This window comes from Aythya marila (assembly GCF_965140915.1).
Source record: "Aythya marila genome assembly, chromosome: 2".
NCBI classification, from domain to species: domain Eukaryota; kingdom Metazoa; phylum Chordata; class Aves; order Anseriformes; family Anatidae; genus Aythya; species Aythya marila.
In genome coordinates this window covers 19,555,661-19,577,738 of record NC_139043.1, presented here as the reverse complement: position 1 = coordinate 19,577,738, position 22,078 = coordinate 19,555,661, and the positions used below count along the sequence as shown (strand labels likewise).

General features: G+C 38.4%; 1 protein-coding gene across 1 annotated transcript in view; it reads right to left on the bottom strand.

Moving 5' to 3' along the window:
• The window catches only part of DNAJC1 (DnaJ heat shock protein family (Hsp40) member C1), a 98,824-nt gene that overhangs the window by 59,610 nt on the left and 17,136 nt on the right, over positions 1-22,078 (bottom strand). The window contains exons 2-3 of the mRNA XM_082753491.1: positions 2,827-2,928; positions 1,792-1,838 (exon numbers count right to left, since the gene is read on the bottom strand). Of these exons, the coding sequence (XP_082609617.1) occupies positions 1,792-1,838; positions 2,827-2,928 (149 nt within the window). The remainder of the gene's footprint in view (positions 1-1,791; positions 1,839-2,826; positions 2,929-22,078) is intronic.

Sequence of the window (22,078 nt, the reverse complement as noted above, 5' to 3'; positions counted from 1 at the left end):
GGGGATGATGGTAAACTTCGAGCCTCTTCCCCTAGGTCCAACACCTCCCACAACAAATATCCAGAGTAGGAAAATCCCCAGAAGCAACCACACTCTCCCCTTTCATTTGCCATATGGTTCCAAGAAACGCATGAGTTACCTTACAACAGAAACATTAGAGGGGGGCAGTCCCTAGCACATTTACTTAAGACTTGTTTTAAGGACATGAGGCAACAACGCCTTACAGGATAAAGGAGAAAAGACTCCATTCACCAGCTCAACTGTGTTTACTGTTAGACAGTGTAATAAATCCGATGAATAAAGGTTTCCATACAGTAAAGAGAACTTACACTGTTATTCTAAATTCTGCGTATTATTTCCAGAAAATTCTCTGAATGCTGTTTATTCAGCTATATTTATACTTAATCAGTGACAGAAGAAATATCAACTACGTATCTACACAGTGCAAGAAAAATACAACAGCTGTTGCCTACATACAAAAGAAGTTAGCGACAATGAAATCCCCATAAGCTGGAGCAATCTACCACTGCTTTGACTCCTCATTTGCAATTACTGTGTTATACTAATTAACAATATTTTCTCAAACAAGCTGGGTAAATTAGGAAGTGTCATATATACAAGGCTTAAAATATAATGCTCACAAGCTACTGCATCACAGCTCCATGAAAAAAGCCACTGTACAGCTGCAAGGTAATTCTGGGCAGTTTCATGCTAGAAAGAAATCCCACAGAGGCAGTATCACAAAGTATATGTAAACAATGTTATAAACAAATAGGTGAAAAAAATTGGGGGATAACTAACTTTTCAAGTGGTCTGCAGCCTCTTAACTAATCATTTTATTATTATTATTATTTAAAGCTTTCCTTGATTAGGACTTCACAAGGAACTTATCTGGTAAGAATGAAATAAAAAAAAACAACTATAAATTTCCAAAAGTACTTCTGTGAAGTACATTTTCATGACACTTAAAGAGAGGATTATCAAAACGTAGATTGTCTGTACTATAAAACCTGGACTCATGCCAAGATATCTAGAAAGCCAAAACCCCTTCAAGAAATGTCTTGTAAAGCCCAGCTTAAAGACTTGTAAGCTGAAAGATGATTTACTAAAACTCCAAGCTAAAAGCAAAACTTTTTCAATAGCTCTGTTGTCCAGATAATCGTTAGTTTAAATGGACAGCCTCTTAAAAAGAAAAGTCTTCCAGAAAACCACAGATTTTCAGACTTATCCCCTTCATGTACTGCTGGACCTACTCGTATGGCAATTATCAATTATCAAAACATATAATGGTATCCACATCAAAGTTTACAATATTATAGACAACACATTTGAAAGAAAAGCTATGAAACAAGCAGCAGAAAACAATGCTACATAAGGTATACACTGGAAATAATCCCTAAATACTGTGAAAATAAATTCTTATTGATATAGTGAGATATAACTGGCAGTTGAATCAATGGACTATATATTCAACCACAGCTTTAATAAAACAAGCAATTATAATTAACACAACTCATAAAAAGTGAGTGCTAAGTGTTAAAAAATAAGTTTGCTCCAAAGAACAAACAGCTTTTAAAATTCTTTCATATTAATTTTAAGGGAGAAAAATCAGTATATCACAAAAAATACATAACCAGCTTCCCCTTTAAGCCCACACAATATCCAATTAAACAGCTACAGAAGAATTACAAACTAAATTATACAAAAATCACCCAAATACTTACAATTAAATTAAATAGGGCTTCAATTTATCACTGGCATAAACGAATAGTTTATTTAAGATTAACTCACCTCTGCCTCCTTTCTTCATCCTTTAAAATTTCATAGATAGCCACCAGCTAAAACAAATCAAACAAACAAAAAGACAAAAAAAAGGAGTTGACTTTAGAATTGAGTTTATATAAATGTAAATAGTAGCACTGTATTTACATTTGCCAGAAAATGCTCTTTGATAGTTTTCACTTTTCTCCCCACAACACTAGGAATTAAACTCAGCATGAAAACAAACAAACAAACAAACAAACAAACAAAAAAAAACCACAACAAACCACAGTGACATAACCATATCAGATAACACATATCAGATACACAAACAAGCAACTTCTGACAAAAGCAACGTCTGGCAAAGGGCTTTTTCCTCCTCCAATCTCTGAACAAAACACAATACTACAACAACAGTAACAAAAAAACTATGTATCATTTGTTTCATCCAAAAGATTTTATTGAAATTAAGTAGCTGATCTTTAGTCATCTGGAGTATATTTTTAAAGGCAGAACTAATGACAACACTCTCATGGTTTCATACTGTAAAGATTCGAAAGAAGAAAACATTCAGAAACAAAAATACAATCTTAGAATCATAGAATGAGTTATATAAGGCATTATTTTCATAGAATGGTAGAATTATTTAGATTGGAAGGGACCTTAAAGATCACCTAAGTCCAACCCCCCTGCCATTTAATTTTCATTAAATTATTCCCACATATGATTTGCATTGAGAACTGATCAGAAATTTTAGTCATTGCTGTTGAAAAGGATGGTTATAAGCAGTCTTCAGATAAAGAACAAAACATACATATTCCTCTTAGGAGTAAATGTCCAAGTATTATGTTTGAATTATTTTTAATATTCAGGTAAATATTAAAGGTGACTTATTTAACAAGATAATTCAAAATCTGTGTATTTTTTAAAATCTGGCTACCGTGGAAAAAATGTAATGTTCAACGTTATAATTTCAAAGACATATCCTTGTTCTTACTAAAATAATTATGAAAAACTTCTGATCCTATTTTCCATAAAACCTTTATTACCACATGTTGCACTTACTTGCCTAAACTGTGTTTCTGCATTTTCATCTTTATTCTTGTCTGGGTGCAAAATAAGCGAAAGCTTTCGATACGCTTTCCGAATATCTGCAGATGAAGCATCCTGAAAAATGGAAACGAAACGTCAGAAACAAATTCCCAGACCTTTGTTAGGATGTGATGACAGTCATGCAAGTGCTTAACTAAGGCGTAACATTTGACAAATCTAAGCACCAAATCATGCAACCAGACTAGCCCAAACGACTGAATAATCACTCAGCCCAGTTCATCTTTCATCTTAACTTCCTTCATTACCAGACATTCGTTACAAAAATATTTGCCAAAACTTTCTTGCTTAAAAATTAACCAGTGCACCTTCTGCACCCCTTGAAAGTTCCAGTAAAAACTGAAAATTATTGCAGCTGCGTACCTTCACGTCATCGTTTCTGCAAATTATCATGCTCAATTTCCCAAACTCGGGACTTGCCACAAACACTTCCCTTATTAACATTTACGTGAAATTCAGCACTAATAGGACTTCCATTCAACTTCAGCTTCACCACATCTAAAGAACTGTATTTTTCTAAAGTAGCTTCAAATTACACTTTTAAAGCTGTTTTGTAGCACTGACATCAACCTATATCTGGATGATGATAAAAATAGCACACATTGGGAGAAAAAATAAAATTCAGAAATGAAAAATGCATCCATGAGACAATGATTTGCAACAATATGAATTAGCTGCACAATGCCCAAACTTCAGAAGTAATGTCTGCCATGCAGTACATGCTACGAAGATATCCAGAAAAGGAAGATTTCAGGAATCGGATATATCGGGGTTACACTCGTCAAAATATCTGCAAAGCTCTAAATTTAAACAGAAGTACTTGCATTCCTTAACAAACATGGCCAAGGAGACGTTTTAGAAATAAAGTATTCCTCTGACAACTTTGATTTCATAGTTTTAGATACGTATTGCTCCCAGTATAGTCTCTTTATCAAAATTATAGTGTCAATAGGGATTTAAACACACCCAAAGAACAGATCTGAACTAGCTGTGAGAGGAACGGGGCTGAAATAAGATAATAATTAACGCAATACTGTAATTAGTCTGTCAAGCTTTTTTATTATAAATCATTATTTTCATTTTTAAAATTTCAGTTTTATAACAAAAGGCTGGGTACCAGTTGGGCCAGGAGGGAACAACAGAGAAAGATTTGGGAGAGGGGAAGGGGAAAAGGAGAAAGTGGGAAAAGTGAATGACACACCGTAAGGAAATTGGTGTTATCCCCTAATGCAACACCAAAATTTCCATAGTCTATTGTTTGTCCAAAGAGGATGCTTTGATTTCTCACACAGAAAATTCATCCTAGAAGACTGCATATTTTTTTCATTTTTAAATTTTCCAACAGCTACTCCTATGGCACACACAAGCAAATTTGACTAAGTACCTGCTCGTTTCCATCTTGCTTACTGCAAGGGAGGTATTTCAGATTAACATCGTTTGATATGTTTATTTCTAACACTTAGTTAAGGGGAAAGAAGAGACAGTTTGACTAAATATCTCTTCTAAACCCTACAAAACATGACATTCCTGAGATGCAGGCTTAGTAGAATTACATGAAATAAGAGGGAAAACACAATATAAACAAATCTTTTAAAAATGAGGGATTGAGACCATGATAACCTCAAGAAATGAGTCTCTCCAGGCTTTGTGCTTGGGATAGACCACAGCTTATTCCTTCTCTACTACACATTTAGAAGTGCTTGGCATAATTTTTTGAACACTCCCAATGAACAGTTTAAAACCTGAGAAAGCCATAGTTTTAGGAGCCGTCTGGCAGAAATCTTCCAACTACTTCAAACAACAAACACGCAAAAAAGTTACGGTGTTTTCAGTTTTATCTGGACGATTTAAGCTAAAGTTTCATACAGGGGCAACATATTTTTTTTTGTGTAGAAGACCAGGAAAAATGTTTTTCTGTTTCATACTTAATCAAAGCATGAGATCCCAAGTCAACTTTGAAAAAGAAAAAATTGCTTAAACTTATATGTTGCTTCATCTTGAGAATTTGAAACAAAAATTTACAGAAATAGGTTATTCACCTTAGTTAACAGAAATAATTGGTAGATGAAGGCAAAACAATCTTTCAACCCAGTCAGCCACTTCATACACAACATGGGCTTGTCCTTAATACAAAATACAGTATTTCAATGCTACCATAGCAAATAAAAATCAAGAATAAGCTTACTGGCCATGGTTTTAGCTAAATAATCTAAGTGATCTTTATTAACATACCAGCTAATTGTAATTAAACCCCCCGAAGGTCAAAGATGGGACAATAACAACAAGAAATGATTCAATATTTGCTATGATGTTGCTGTAAATGATTTCATCACTACTGATTCACATACATTTCCGAAATGACAGTAAGCCTGCCAGCTAACTGATTGATTCTTCACAGCATAACACAGAAAAATATCATGTGTGTTGAAAATCAAGTTCCAAACATGTTAATTAGTGCTACCTGTGAGTAACGTTACACATCTAGGAAAGGTTCCAGATCCTTCAGGAGCTGTCCTGAATGGCTTTAGGGGTGCAAACTGAAGGCATTTTAACAAAAACCTCTCATCTCCACAGAACTTACTAGTACTGTATGGCCCAAAATAGGCTACAAGAATAATTATTTTTGAACTAATAAATAAATATCTACCATATTGAAGCCAGCTGTTCCAAGAGACTTTCATTTATAGCTAGATGACTGTTGGCCACCCTCAGTAAGATTTCCATGAAGGCTGAGGAGCAAAACACCAAGTTGAAGAATCAGTGCTTTCTACAGTAAGCTATGATTTTACCTACTAGGGAAAAAGTCCAAAGACTAGGGAGAAAAGACCAGGACTCTCGTTTTGTTCATTTTAAAGACAGATCTCAGAGGAGAAGCTGGATGGCGTCGTTTACTTTTCAGAACTATTCACTGCAGTGGCAGCTACGCTTCTGTGCCTAATTCTGCTTTCATGAGAGCCTTCCAATGTTTGTCAGTAGGAAAAAGTCAATTCTCCGTCATGCATATTTTGTGAGAAAAAAAAATTAAAAAAGCATAATGTAAGCACTTACATTAAAAGGCAATGCAAAATGAACTCTCTAAGCTAAACCAAAAACTGCTCAGTTGCCAGCTGTGTAGCTGGAAAGAAGGCACACAGTAGACAAGTCAAGGGAGGAAAAGGTGTTTTATGCTAGAATTAGTTCTCAGAAATACCAAACAAGCCTATATGTTGTCAGGCCACAGCCTGGCCTCTTTTGTATGCAAATGTATGCAAGTATTCTTGAGGGAATTTTTTAATTACTAACACTTTATTGAACAAGTAGAGTTCCGTGTATTTAGTTACAAGATTTCCAAGTAGAAGTTCATCTTTTACATCTTTCAGCAAAGGCCTTTGCACTGCAAACAAGTTTTTTAACATACAAACAAGCTTACCATTTGAAGGAATCAACCATATGACAAAGAAGTTAACCACATACATAAGGTACTCTGTTTTAATTATTTTCATTTTTTTTCTGAAGGACAATACCTATCAGATTCCCAGGGTAGGCAAGAAAAAGAAACATTCTTCTCTTTATTTATGCCATTTATTTTTTGCAGCTTGTTTAATTCAGATGATGAAAAACGTATTACTAAATATTATTTTACTCAGCATTACTTTGCATTACTCAGTATTGTAAAGAAAAGTTACATCGTTAGACTACAACCACATCAGGAGAAACAAAGAATGGATTTTTTGTCACAAACAATAACAGACAAAAATAATGTACATTTGCTTTCTGTTTTAAAAAATTAAACTCTTGCTGAAAATCCATAAAAGCTGACAGATTTAAATCTAGTCTTGTCATCTGCCTATACAAATTCAGAGTCCCACCCACAGAGTCCACTTCCACCTTTATAATAAACAGAAAAACTGGTGTAGAGCAGTGCAACTCTATTACTCTGTTGCCTGCTATGCCTAATGTAACTATGATTACTAATGAAGCTTCAAAAAAGCCTCATTGTGGTCCCAAGACAATTCTTGGTGAACACATAACATATCAGATATTGCCATAGGCAAACAATGATTAGGTCAAGGGGAAAAAAATAATCAATGTCTACATAGTTTTCACTTACCAACATATACAATTCAAAACCTAAATTGTTCCCCTGAGTGCAATGCAGTTATAGAACAAGACTTAGTTACTTACAATTTAGCAACTGCTTCCAACGCAGGAAATGTGCTCAATTCATCTTGGGTTTTAAATATGCCTGCCGATGTCTTCAAAGAGGTGGCGTTATCTTTATTAGCAAGGGGAAGGCACGTGGTCCAAAGGACCGGGTAGCTGACACAAGTCCCATTTCTATTCACTTGCCGCTTGTCCAATCACTTGTTAATGGGCTAAAAGAGGATGGCATCGGTGTGTCTGTACCACTGCAGCGCTGCTGTGCAGGATTTGCCACAGGCTGTACTGCTGGAGCTGTATGGCAACCAGAAGTGATGCCTGCACACAGCCCCAGCGAGCTGCACTGCGGTGTGTGAAATCTTAGACCTGTCAATGACCCCAGCACAGGCAGGCCTTCACGAGCCATGAAATGTAAAAACCTTTTCACATGTTGTGTTGGAGCACGTGGGGATAGAAGAGCAACTGCACTTGCTCCAGAACCCTTCCTAGGTAATTCTCACCAAATTCCTACCAAAACTGTACGATTCAATGGCTTGCATTCACTCTAAACCTTGTATCCTTTTTTTCTCTTGTTAATAAAGTGAACAGAGCCCCTCAGTAAATCAAACACACACACAAAATTCCCACCATCAGTACTAATAGCCTTACATTTCACATGTATTTTGTGCACAAACACCGCTGTTTCCCCTAACATCTTCAAGTAATTTCCCTAAAGGAAAAAAAAAAATCACGCCCACACGGTATTTCTGCACTGACAAATTGTTCAATAACACCAGGAGGAAAAGCAACAGCAAGAGGCAGCAGGCAGAGCCACGTACTCCTCTACCACCAGCACACGGCTAGGAAATAAATGAAGGCTCAGCCATACCAAACCTGACTGAAATACCACTCCCCTATGTGCTTCCCTACATGCATTCACCGCAACCCGGTCTCAATTTCAGCTCTGATGAACACATCAGGTCCACGAAGTACACCTGGGTTTGCCAAGTCGATACTTGGAAATGCATCTAGGATGGAAATAGTCTTGTAGCAAATTCCAGAGGAGGGGAGGACATGCTGGCAATCCTGAAGGCCATCCCTCTCCCAGAAGACCCCGCGGTATCTACGAACCTTTATAGCTAACAGATGCGAGCTGAGTTTTGGCTTTCTTGCTGCATAACCTTTGTTCAACTCCCCCTTTATTTTTACAGAGCTTCTTCCTAAGGCACTCCTCTTTCTCAAGGACGGAGCACGAGCTTAACCCCCACTTGGTGCTTCTCTGCAGATGACAGCTCCCAGCGCGCCCAGGACGGTGCCGAGCGCTGCTCTGCCGCAGACGGAGCCATGCGCCTCTCCACATTCCCTTGATTTACACAGAATAACAGCACAGCAGGGAAATATGCAGGGACCAAAAATAATGCTAAAAAGGTGTTTTAATGCTTTTTGATGCCGCTAAGTTTTAAAGCAATTCATGAAATGAAAATGAACACAAACCAGCACAATGTATTCCTGTAGGCTTCTGGTAACTGGCACAATCCCTTGGCTGGCATGTTTGTTTACAGGGGAGTGTGTCAAATGAAAGAAGACTCTGCTTCCAGCCTCGCGTGCCAAATGAATGAAAATTCTGCTGCCTCATGCTTGAGAAACCTAAAAAAGTGTGTTCTCCTCGGCACATGTGCACAATTACACCAGCTCCAGTTTTCTTGGCCGATCTGAACAACAGTATTTGTATGTATTTTGTTTTTCTGCTGAAACTGTTTTAGCATTTTACCTTTTTTTACTTAGATTTTCAGCAATTCATTATTTTCATATGAAAAATTAGATTGCCCAAGAGAACATCAACATGTATAGCCACAAATTATGATTTAACACGAGCTTCGTATCTGAGATGCAAAGAACACTCACTAATTCTGTCACGACGATTTTAGAATTATTCCCTCAAATTCAAAACGAGGAAAAGCTATCAAACAATCACTAAGGACATAATTCAAGCCAATACAGACTAATCTAAAATCCTGCCCTACTGTTATGGTTTATTTTCATTTAGTTTTTCATTCTAGTAGTTCAAAAGGAAGGAATAAGTAGGTATCCTTTATTTATTTCACACAATTTTCCAGGAATGCTGTCATATATTTATTATTTTATGTATTGCATTTATTGCTTAGATTTTTATAAAATGTTATCTACATTTTTTAGTATAGATAGTTGTGTATACGTATTTACAAAATGTGTGTGTGTGTGTGTATTCCCTTGCAGACTAAGAAAAGTTATTTCTCAGGGGTTCTCCTGAAAATCTGCGTATTGCTGCACAGATTTCCAGTCTACAGCTCTCAGATAAATGCATCACCTAGAAGACTCCTGATCCTGCAACGTAATCCCAGGAAAAAAAACGCGACAGCCCCTGGTTCACACAGGAGGGAACACTGCTATAACCATGGATGGCTGATGCTGCACTCAACAGCTGTGGAGCACCAGTACAAGGCAGTTTTTGGGTGTTGGATCTGACAAGTTCCAACCCTTCCTTCTATGTAATGCCCCAAATATGCTGCCACTTCATTGGTAATATATTTTTCTTGCTACATTTCAGCTTTAGTATGTTCCTAAGTATGTAAGGAATTAAAGGAAATAAGAATCAGCAAGGCTACACCCATCCAAGGCTCTTATCTCCTCCTCCTCTGGCTTATCCTGTTCCCATTACATCCTGCCACCAGAACTGACGTTACGGACCCACTCTCCCACGTACCTAGCCTGTCCTTCCAAGTAACAGCTTCCCAGACCTCAATGTAAGCAGAAATTTTGGAGGGAGATCACTGATGACCACAGACTTAATTATGAAGGTGTTCAAGAAAATCAAAGACCAAAGTAAATAAAAAATAACACACAAACACACACACAAAAAAAGCTTTGGCTACTTTCTAATTACTGACTCCCATGGTACCTGAATTGTTTCTGTGACTTTTGTGACTACATCTTTAATTGACTTGTAAGCTCTAAAAGTACGTAAAACTTTTTAGTTCTGAAAGGTATTTATAACCCTCAGTTCTGATGTTCCAAAAATGAGAAGAAAAAGGACATATGAGAAAACAGGATATAGGATGTATGGCTGAAAAGATTAGAAAGCCATGCAAGAAGCCAAGAGAGAACAACTATCTCTAACACAGCTGTTAAAATCTGCCCACTAGCTTATGCATCAGCACAGCATTTACATGGTGAGTAATCCCCACAGACATTTACTTTCAAAATAAATGTTAACTACTTAGTTGCAACTTCCTCAGTCCCATCAGCTGTGAAGGACACTAATTTATATGCCCCGCTACACACATCCATCAAATATGTATTTTCACACACAGATGCTGATATAAAAACTCATGTAAACAAGTTTAATTCTCCAGCAGTTCTTCACGTTTATACAGTGCTTTAATTTATATTTTTATATTTAATTTATATTTTTAATTGTTGCTCGACTTCACAAGCATTTTAAGGCCATTTAAATAAAAGCTGTTACCTAAGCTTGGAATGAATGCACAGTGAACATTTTCCTACCTTCGGTAATGCTTTTAATGAACAAAAATCTTTAAACAAATGAAAGAAACATGGGTAACATGGAACTTCTACTGCAGGTGCAAAACCAATAGGAAAGAAAAAAAAACATACCTTGAATAGTTATAGGATCTATCAAAAACAAAAAGATGTATCAAATAGGATTTTATCAGCTCTGTCTCAGGTCCAGTGATACTCAGTATTTTTACTGTCAGGTTGAGTTACAGGATCACCATTATGCTGGTAGCTACCACTAACCTCGGAAAGCCCACAGAGATGCTGTAGAACAGAATTCAAATCCTACAAGATCCCAACAAACAGCACAACTGCTCTAAAGATGCATTATTTTGTAAGGGAAGGACTAATGGTTGGCATCTGGACAGAAATCATTGACTGTGCGACCACGGGATGGAAAAAAGCAGTCAGGCAGCAAGGAGGGGTGAATCCCAAGCTGAGCGAGAGGCAGTGTCACGCTGCTGCCTCTCTGTGACACCGGCGGCACGGCTGCGAGCAGCCACGCCACGCCACGCCGCAGCTGCAAGAGCTCAGCAGATTGCTGCCTCCGCTCCAGCAACGCTCCTGAAGACAGCTCTGAGCCCATCTGGAAGAAATGCAGAGGGAAGCAACAGATTGGAGTAGTAAGAGGTGTGGGAGAAACAAAAAGTGACTTGTTCAGGGAAACTGAAAGAACAGGAGTGACTTTAGCCTGAAGGAAAGGCAGATGACTAGGAACACATCACCTTCACATAGACAGAAGGTAGCTGCAAAGAGAAATGGAGTAATTGTCCTGTCCGTATCAAGGCTAAGCAGTAACAGTTAAATAACTCTCAAGAAGATTCAAGTTAGAAATAATGAAAGTTTCCAGAAGCACCATTAGCATCGGATGGGCTGACGAAGCCTCTGTTTCCAGCAGATCTTGCATGGGTTTATCAGGCGGGACTCAGCCTTAATCGGTTCTGCCACAGTCGGGTATAGCGAATTACTAACAGTCCTGTGCTTCAGGATCCAAATATCCCTTTGAAGACCAATTTAGTACTTACACTGACAATATTCCAACAGGATTTATTGCAACTGTGCCGGTAGTTTAGAAGTTCCTAGCTGGAGGACAGTACTCCTGTCACAGTGACGATGGCAGCTCTGCCTGCCAAAACAGAGTCCGTGAGGTTTTCACAGAACCTAAGCGGTCCTCAGAAGGAGCAGCAAATACCAGGAGGAGGCAGGAGCTCTTCTTTTCTAGGAATCTGAAGCCCAGAAGGGGCCTGCTCCATGACCTGCACTGCTAGACATTGGGCTTATTTTTCCTGCTACAGACCAGTTAATCTGAATCATTGAGAAAATCATCCTGCAGTAGATGTTCATGAATAAGTTATCCATATTATCTGAGTTGAGAAGACTCCACCAGATTTATCAGCTTTAAGCCTAGGAAGATACCATAAACAGACAGGATCAGCAAGGTTTCCTTGGGAATGTCAGATGAAAAGAAGAAAATCGGATGAGAAAAAAAGCAGGCAGGAGTTTCAACAATGATCATAAAAACTTGAAAACGAATGAAAGTATTTCATTAATATTTGGTTTATTTCGTAATATTTGGTTTATTATAAATGCACATTTAATTCCTGCAACAAAAACACCTATTTGAGGATACGGTAGAGACACTGTATTAAGCCATATCCAGGCATGGCAGTCATAATACCTTCATTTACGACAGCAAGAAGGAGCACCTCTCTCAAAACTCTGTATTTCTTAATGTCATATTTGTTTCCACCCTCCTTTCCCCACTATTTACCTAGTTTCTGTACCGTACTGTAATATTTCTGAGGCGGTCATTTTTCAGCAGCAATGTTATTTTTCTTAGCTTAGTGATGCCTAAAAATAGTCCTGGCCACCGAACCTGACTCCTAAGCTCTAGATGTACCTCAGCCTGCAGTCTTTTACTGGTTTCTTTGTCCTTACAGAGCCTGGAAGAAGACAGGAAGAGCTGAATGAATTCAAAAAGGTTTTCATCAATCTGCTACAAAATCTAGGTAAATCTTTAAAACCTTTCTCCAGAAAATAACATCAGCTAAATGCAACCCACAGAAAAGTGACCAGGCCATGAAGATCTCATGGATCAGGTAGTTACATTTTCCATGAACAACATAATACTATGTTTCTCCCCTCCTCCCTTGGAAAAAAAAAATAGAATTGTTTCACCATTTATTTTTGCTATACAGAACAGAAAATGCCTACGGATCTTGAGATGTTAAATAAATAAATAACAGGGATTTTTCCCCATAGTCAACTAATCAAGATTGGCAAAATGCTGCAGATTTTTAACTAAAGATTTTTCATCACAAACTATACTAAAGTAACTCTGATTCCTCTGAAAGCCCTGAATTACATTCAGAAACAGGTATTAATTTATTCAAAATGTATTTGAGTGTTGTTGTTTTTTTTTTTCCAAACGCATTGCTGTAAATAGCTAGGTTTATAAAGAACTACCAGCAGCATTTATCAAATTCCTTCCGTCTTTATTTAGACCACTTTCTACAGAACTAGTTAGGATTTAGCCCTACCCACCACGTAAAGGAGTTGCATAATGACCCCTTTATACTCATTAACTACCATTTTAATGAGCTATTACTACCTCGGGACTCAGAAGACCTCAGGGAGGTTGTAACATGCCACTACCCATATAGTAATTCACTGCTGAGTTAGTACATAGCCTCCTTGAAAGAATATAGGAATGCCCTCCATCACTCTCTGTAGTACAGATGCCAGTGTCAGCAAAATTTCTGTAAGACACAACCCAGCCTAAACCCTAATAAAAAACCATCTCAGTTAAACTCTGATAAGCTTAACAGATTTCCTATTACTACGGCCCACCGCTTTGCTAAAAGTTGCCACCCTCCTAACAGGGTGAGCTGAAAGCAGGAGCACTGCCTGCCTGCAGCTCACAGTTTGATGGCATACAGCAAGGCACATCTGATAAAGGGACACGGCAGAAAGCAGAGGACATCCCAAACGACCATTCACAAAAGCTGACAGGTCTTTATGGGCCATAAACTAGCCAAGGGATGTTCAAAGGAACCTGCATAAAGAAATCAAGCTTATCATTAGGAACCGTCAATTAAAACTCTCTCACACACATTGAATTTATACATCACTGAAAGCTGAAGTAAAACAAAACTAAATTATTTTTCATTAAAAAATCTTGCCCTTATTTGAAAAAACATATATATGCCATGACTTGTGATGGAACTGAACTGAACACAGCCCTTCCCATTCACTAGTGACTTTGTATGGAAATCGGTATTACGGTTGCTAAAAATGCCTATCTGACATTATTTCCAGTGTGAACAAGCCAAGTACACCTGAAGAAAGATACTCACCTCTCAAAATTTATGGCAGCTGTAGGCAGACGCTGTTACACACAGTGGCACACTGTTCCCTGAATTGCCCTCTATGTTTTTTAAATTCAAGTGTTTGAACTGAACCCAAGTGAGAGGCAGAAAGTTGCACATGCCCAAGTGGGAGGCAGAAAGATCACTTTCCTGCTTTTCATAAAACCATTCCCTGCAAGGAGTTACTGTTCTTTTCCAGTACTACTTTGGAGGCACCCCGTTTGTGCCAGGAAAGGAGGGAATTCATTCATTCAGATCCATAAACTGCAAACCTCCTGGTCTGCAAGAGGCAGAAGACCAGAGCAAGACCTCCAGGCACTACTCACATGTGGAGGGCACAGAAGGCAGCGGGTATCAAACACATGTATGAGCACACACATGCCTGCTCCTCTCCTCACCCAGACTTTAAGATAATTCAGTGCAAACGAGCCTTTTTTGCTGGGAAGCTAAGTAGCCTGTCAGCACTGTCACAGGGCTGAGAGAGACAAAATAATAGTTCTCACCCTCTGAAGTCAAAGTAATGGAGCAAATGTACGGCCATTTTTCAGTCACTGATAGGAAAAGGCAGCATTTGGAGGGACCGTAGTTGCCTCCTCTCATCTCTCATTCACCCATAGAGCCCCATTCTCGTCATAAGGAATGTATCTGTTTGCTCCCTCTCCGTTTTCATTTCCTCACCATCACGAGCCCAAGCAACAAGCAGATAAGAGGCATTTTCTCCTGGCACTGGAAGGAGAGCTCCTCAATCTGGAGGCAGCAGCCGACTGCAGGAAGCAGAGAGTTGGCTGAGCAGAGCTGGTAGCAAGACAAACTGCAAAAGGAGGAAAGATCAAAATAAAGGGGAAGAGCGTGCATTTTTCTACGCCTATGGAAAAGAAGAATTAGCAGTTGAGTGAACAGCAATAAAAACTTGGCACAGGTTACATGCCATTAACTACGCTACGAGAAATCTGTTTCAGCCAACTGACCGCAGAAGATAGTGACTATTACTAATTCATTTACTTGCCTCTCAACGTAGGATTACGGGATTATCAGCATTAAAGATAACAGTGAAAGTCAGCAGATAAAACTCTGATACCACGGTCTCTAGAAGAAGCACTGACAAACGTAGGCTGTTTCAAAACCAAAAGCCATAGCAAAAGTTTTGTGACCACGGGACGTAAGTGAATCAAAGATAAATTACCATACAATATTTTAAAATGGGTTCTTCCCCAGAAGTTATAAACAGAAAGTCAGGACTTGATGAAAGATCAACAGGCAGGCGAGAATATTTAGTAACTTTTGCCACAGGTAGAGAAGAAAGGAATAAAGCTGCAAGCCTGCAAGCTACTATGTGGAAAAAGCATTCCGTTACTGACAACCCCACAAGCACAAACCGCAGGCCAAAGCCACGTTTCCTTCTATCTCATAACCTCAGCTGTGGAATCGAATCCAAGAAATTGCATCAGCCAGATGCAATTTCTTCCTCTCGTAACTTGTTAGGGGCGGGGGAAGGCTCTTTGTCAGAACAAACAAAACAAAAACCAAATAGCGGTGGCAGAAATACTGCAAAATTATTTCTGGAAGAGTAAGTCACAGCAAGTGTCACTGGCCAAAATAAAAGAAATACTTGCTGCGGGGCAAAGAAACTGAGTAAGCAGGCAGAAACGGGACTGGAATGAGCGTTTCCTTGTCGAGCTTCCCTCTCCCAATTAGTCCCACACAAACCCCGAGCAGTCCGGCAGATGCCAGCAGTGGGAGCCGAATACCCCGTGGCAATGTCAACAAAGAGCACGCTGTTGGCAAACAGACACCGAAAGGATAAAAAGTTTTGGTCGAGCTCTATTTCTGTTCTCTTTTGTTATCAGGAGAAAAGTTGGTACCTTATTTTTTGGGTGTTGGTTTGGTTTGTTTTTTTAGTAAGCATCAAGAGAAATGACTGTTTAAAAGAGTGGGATTGTTAAAAGATTGATTTCTTTAAATTCTAAACTTACAGTTTAAAAATTAAGGGGTAACAGAAACATGACAATGATTATTCTGAACAGGTAAAGGAGATTTGGGGAGAGCTTGGTGTTTCCATGGAAAGGGACTCCAGCCTTTCCCCACTGCTCCGCCGCCCTGCCTTTATGCGTCGCACAGAGGACGGCTGCTTCCCCAGCCAGCAGCTATTCAGGATTTCTCTCCACACGTTTGTTCATGTGTGGCCTCATCCACTCGTAGCTGCATGCTATTCAAACACGCTTCCAAGACGTGGTTATTTGTTTTGAAGCCCATCACAATGGCATCGGAGTTCATCAATAACATTATTCACCTTTGTAACATCATTAAGATAAGTGTGCAGTACTTTCCTTTTTTTAATGCATTGCAATGTTTTTATATACTTTTTTTTTTTTTTTAAATGCATTGCAAAATGAGGCACAGACTAAGGTAAAATCTTCAGTCATCTCAGGTGCTAATTTTTATCTCAGATAGGATTTTGCTGAGCGCTTGGTATCAAACACCATTCCATACAGCCTGGGCACAGACTTTAATCGACTTCAGCTGCAGCTGCAAGCCCTCAGTTTTTCTGCATATCAGCCCCTAGTACCTCAAATTATGCAACCAGAATTGCAGAGCACTCAAATCAATTAGTCACCACTTGGGAAAAGTTTCATTTAAACGACTTGCCTAGCATCACATAGGAATTCTGTGGCAGAGAGAGGCACAGAATCCAATCCTCAAGGGCACTTTCCGTCTGACTAGCTTACCCATGAAACCACTTTTTTTCCCCCTGCAATCTTCTCCCCCCACCCTCTACATCCCCTCAACATCTACAGGTTAAACAGTTTTTACAGACAACAGTCTCTTTCAATACATAAGCCTGAAGCTGCACTGGGGCCAGATCTCTCCCTGAGCCTGAATAAGTAAAGACCCTGTAGGATATAATGTAGTGAATTAAAAATCATCACAATGAACAAGCACAAAGAAACCAAATTAAGATTTGAGACATTCTAAAAACTGACATTGCCTAATTTTACAGCATGCATCCCCAGAAATTTGTTAGCAGCCTTCAGATGTGGTATTCTGGTACGTGAGTGTATAATGCTGGCGGAGGAAAAGGCAGGAACGAGTGGATTCAAAACATAAATTGCACAAGCAGCGCAGAGCTGCTTTATAATACTAACTTACATGCAACGGTGATTTTTCCCCTACAAATAAGCGCAGGCTCTCTGAAGGATCTGAAGCCCAATCTGGCTAATTAGCAGCTATTTCAAATTGCAGAGCTGAAGGCAAACCTAACCCAGGACGGCTCGTTCCTTAAAACACTGAGGGTGCAGCATTTCCGAGGCGGGCAGCAGCAGGCTGTGTGCAGGCAGCTGAAAACCAGCACACCCATCTCAGGGCGGCGGGGAGCAAGCAGCAAACGCAGCCCAGCGCTGAAGGAGGGGAGGGAGAGGCAGAGCCCGGATTAAAATCAGATGAGCCCGGGTGTGCACGGACAATTGGGAAGCACACAGCGTCCAGGCGAGCGGCGGTTCTCCTGCGGGGACGTGCACCTTTTGTCTCCCCAGCCCCTGAAGTATTTCCCAAGCGTTTTCTCTGCCAGGCGTGTGTATTTCCATTGCCTGAGACAAAGAAGGACGAGACCCAGCACCTTGTAAAATCTCTCAAGTATAATGAAAGTAATGAGATTCTAAAAATAATGGCGGCCGCACGAGAAACAGGCTAAGCTTGTTAATTACTAATTTTGTTAAGGTGCAGTAGAGTTCTTCGTTAATAATTCAGCATTATTTCTCTACACGTGAGAGTACTCCAGAAGCACAAATGAAGATGTCTACTTTCAGACTGCAAGTGACTGAAACTATTTTTTTATCAAAATTACTGGGAATCTTGTCAAAATGTAAATTGAGGCACATTTCCAGAGGTTATAAATAATCCTGAAGTGTTGTGCTTATGTGAATGGTATTGTCAGCATTCAGCAATACAAGACATACTTGCAATACTTTTGTACCTCTGCCTCATTTCATCACCGCATTTAATGTAAATCATTTGTATAGGAATTAAAAAACCTTATGCGCTCTGGAAGATGAACTCCGAGAAGCTGAATAAACATGAGTAACCTACATCTTTTCTTTTTTTCTTTTTTTTTAAAAAAAAAAAGTAAAAAAGAATTAAGAAAGTATTTGTACTTGTGCTTTTGAAACAATATTTCATGTGGTTTGTGTTGGATGGAGTTTTCCTGCGCTATTTAATAATAAAATAATGTAAAATAAAGAACTGTATTATTCCCATGTGGATCAATCAAAATTTGCATACAATTTCAACAAGATTATTTTTAAATTTAAAATTGCAATTCTGCAAGCTTCTGGGAAATGCTAGGACTCATAAGTGAGTCCAATCCGACAGCTGCCTAAACACTTGTAGAGTTGCACCCCCAAATAAACTGTCAGGCACTAAGCTTTCACCCACCAATATTTACAGATCTTGACTCAGACTTCAATATCCATGAACTGAAAAATTAAGGGCACCTTTATCAGCAAGACAATTTTCCATACGGAGAACAGTTTGTTTTACCCAAGAAAACTTTGCTTTTTGTATTGAGCTCAAGCTGGAAGAAAGAGTCCTGCTTACAAAGGATTCTTAACACAGCAAGGACCCTTTGAAAAACTGAAATGGGAACAATTTCCATAATCATTTCAGAAAGACTCTACACACACAGATTATAATCTGTATACATACACTCTATAATGTTCTTCACCTGAAAGACATTATATTAACAATTTTTTGAAACAACTACGTTACCACTAATCTCTTTTCAACTAGTAATCTTGAAAACACCAAGTGGGAAACTGGGGGAGAGAAGCAACTCTCAGAAATGAGGAAATGACAAAAGGAAATTGGGATGTGGTCCATCAGGATACATTACAGCTATAATTAGTTTCCACATTTCTGTGTCAGCATTTGTACCAAAAGAGTGACAATGAAAATATTTTTTAGAAGACAACTAGACAGCTACTCAAGGCTATTTGTTCAGTTAATCTTTATGATGGAGGTACAAGGAAAAACAGACAGAAAAAAAAAATAATAGCTTTAGTGCTTAAAAAAAAAGTAATATATATTTTTATTTTTTTGTGTTCTCTACTGAAATAAGTCTACTGAATTTTTTAATTGGGTCTGAAATTTAGGCAAATATCAAATAAAGGCACACAAACAAAAAGTGCCTGCTCACTGCATTGATGTGTTGCAACACAATGAAATTAAAATTCTGAAGTGCTCTCGTATGGTAAAACAAAACAAAAACCTGAAGAGTTAATTCTCCAAGCAATTTTAAGTTCTTCGTGTTTATTTATTCTGCTCTCCTTAAACATTAGGACAGTTTTATAGGATCACTTTTTCATAAAGTAAAATAAAACTGTTTAGACGATCTCATCACAGAAGGGAAACTTCTGATTATTTTCACTAATTCATGATTAGCATTAATTAGTGTAGCTTTTCCATCACTGGAAAAGTAAACTAGGGCTTGAAAAATGAACTCCACAACAATACCGAGTCTTCAGTTCTGGCAGGGCATTTTTACTTGCAAACAACAAAAGTGAAGTGTTGTCTACAGATGTGGGATTCATTCTTTGCAAATCCAGTAACGTTCAAGGAAATTTTGTCTATCCATCGGTTGGTAGTTTTTGCGATTTTATGCTTTTTCCAAGAACTCACTTGTTCCCTCAACCAAAGCAGGAAGTAACCGTTTGAGCTCTGCTCAGCAGACAAAGAAAAATAAAAATGCCATCACCGTTTTGTTTTGTTTTTAAACGCCAAACAACCTCAGAGTTTTAATGATAAATTAATACACAGATGCAACAAAGACAATTGCAGAGCAAAAATGACCCCAAGATTTAGTACAATAAAAGAAAAAAGCCAAAGGACTTTTAAAAGATCAATATGAATTCGTTGGCTTTAACAAAACCTAGAAGCTGAGACGTCTAGCATTACCAACAACTCTCAATCAGATACGGAGAAATAAAAATAACACATTGCTGCTGGGGAATTGCTACTACGGCTCTGATTAATACAGAAACTCTCTAGTACAAACTAGTTAGCCTTCAGGAAGTGTGAGCTGCATTACGCCCACGGTCTTTTTTTCCCTTTTGTAAAGAAAAGAGATTTCTTGAACGTAAGATTTAGCAGTTGTATGTAGTCATAAAATAAATACCCGAATGAATAAATTGCCCGTCGGCCAAGATAAGTTTACCTCTAGGTAAAATTCGTGCCTCCGGGGGGGGAAAGAAAAAAAGACTACTTCTTGAGTTACATTTGCTACATTTCTTGACAATCACCTAGAAGAACAAAGTTTATTTTGCACATACATATCTATTCTGTCCGTATCTGATTCTTGGCAATTATGCTATTCAACCTGGCATGCAGACGAAGCAAGATTAACACTAACTTCCTAAAACAAATTGATTTCATGTTCCAAATGCTGTGATAATTTTGTTAGTACCTTTCAAATTTCAGATTCCCCTAAATCAAATAGTAGCAGCTGGCAAAGCTTGCACCAGCATCTTTTAAAATCATATTGCACCACAGTAGCTAAAATTTTCCACTGACATTAAAATAAATACAACCAACTTATACCACACGATGAAGTGAAACTTCATAAAACATTATTTTCTAACAAATCCTACTCAAAACAGCACTGATAAGGAACTCATTACAATACCACTGATGAAGAAGTGCCACAGTATGACAAGGACATTTCAGTCGGGCAAACAGACGCCAGCTAATACTAGAAATAGTGAGTTTAAATGTTTTATTAAAATAAGAATGCTTTTTAAAAATACCAACAGCAACTGCAACCAAAGTAAATATGTGATAACTGCCGCGAATTTTTATTTATTTTCATCCAAGAGTTTACATCGTATTGCCTTTCACAGAACTAGAACAATCCTACTAATGATTAAGATATTTAATACCTATGCAGAGTCATCATTTGTTTTTTTGGTATTTTCTAAAATTAATAACAGGCTGTACTTTTCACAAAACTCAACAAGCCGATGTCTTTCTTCAGTATTCAATCAAAAAAACTTAACTGTAAAATATTAGGTGTGTGTATTTTAAATGAACAAGTTCAATCAAGTTGCTTGCTATTATCTGTATGGATGGTTTTGATACTCATTCAAAATCACTTACATGTCAAAGACACTGCATGAAATTGAAACCTTTACTAATGCCAAGGTTTGACCCAGGATCCAAAATAAATCTGCATGTACAGACCCTTGTACCTACACAAAGCACCAATTACTTCAAATAAGGTTTTGTCTGTGCGCTAGAGTCCACCCATGTGGAGCCAATTACTATAGCAGGGCCATTATATGGTTCATTTCCCCATACCAGCTTGGCAAGAGGTGTACATGGGTGTAGGGAGTGCAAAAGAGCCTAAAGAGCCTTCGCTAATAAAGTGCCTCAGACGCACGGATGTGCACTGTGATATTTAATGCTACAACAAACGCTGCTGCGCCAAGGCTTGGCCACGCAAAACAATAAATACCACAGGACACTCGACAATTTCAACCCCATGTTTCTGTTCTTGGTCCACCACTAAAATCAACCTAACCTTATTAAAAAAATCTTGAATAATTACGCCGATACTCAACCTACATAGCATATTTTTACCAATATCTGAGAATTCCTAAGAGCGTTTAGAGGCAGTAGGATTTGAAGAGAAGAGTGAGAAAAATGTCAGAATTTCATGCTCTTCAAGAGGGATAGTATGTTTGTAATAGCAGAAGCACCGATATTACTTATTGATTATGTCTGGTATCATTCCATTCCTAAATGGGGAAGTTGCTGCTTGAAATAATTATTATAAATAGGAGCAAACCACTCGTCCCCATTGGAAGTACTGAAGCTCCATCTAGAGGCTTTCCTTCCTCTGCTGTCATTTGTGGTATATGTAATATCACCTAGAAATGTGAACAATATTAAATGTCAGAGGCTTCCTTTGTACCTCCTCTTTTGTTATTCATAATGGTTCTTGCCCTGAACCTTTGCCTGGCAACACTAGCTCCTTCACTGCCATCAAGTGGTAAGAAACCAAAACTGAACTTAAAGATGTAAAATCTCAATAATCAGATTAAATGATCACCATAGTGCAGAGACAACTACGAATACAGAGTACCGACAACCTTCACGGCTCTTATCACTGAAGTTCT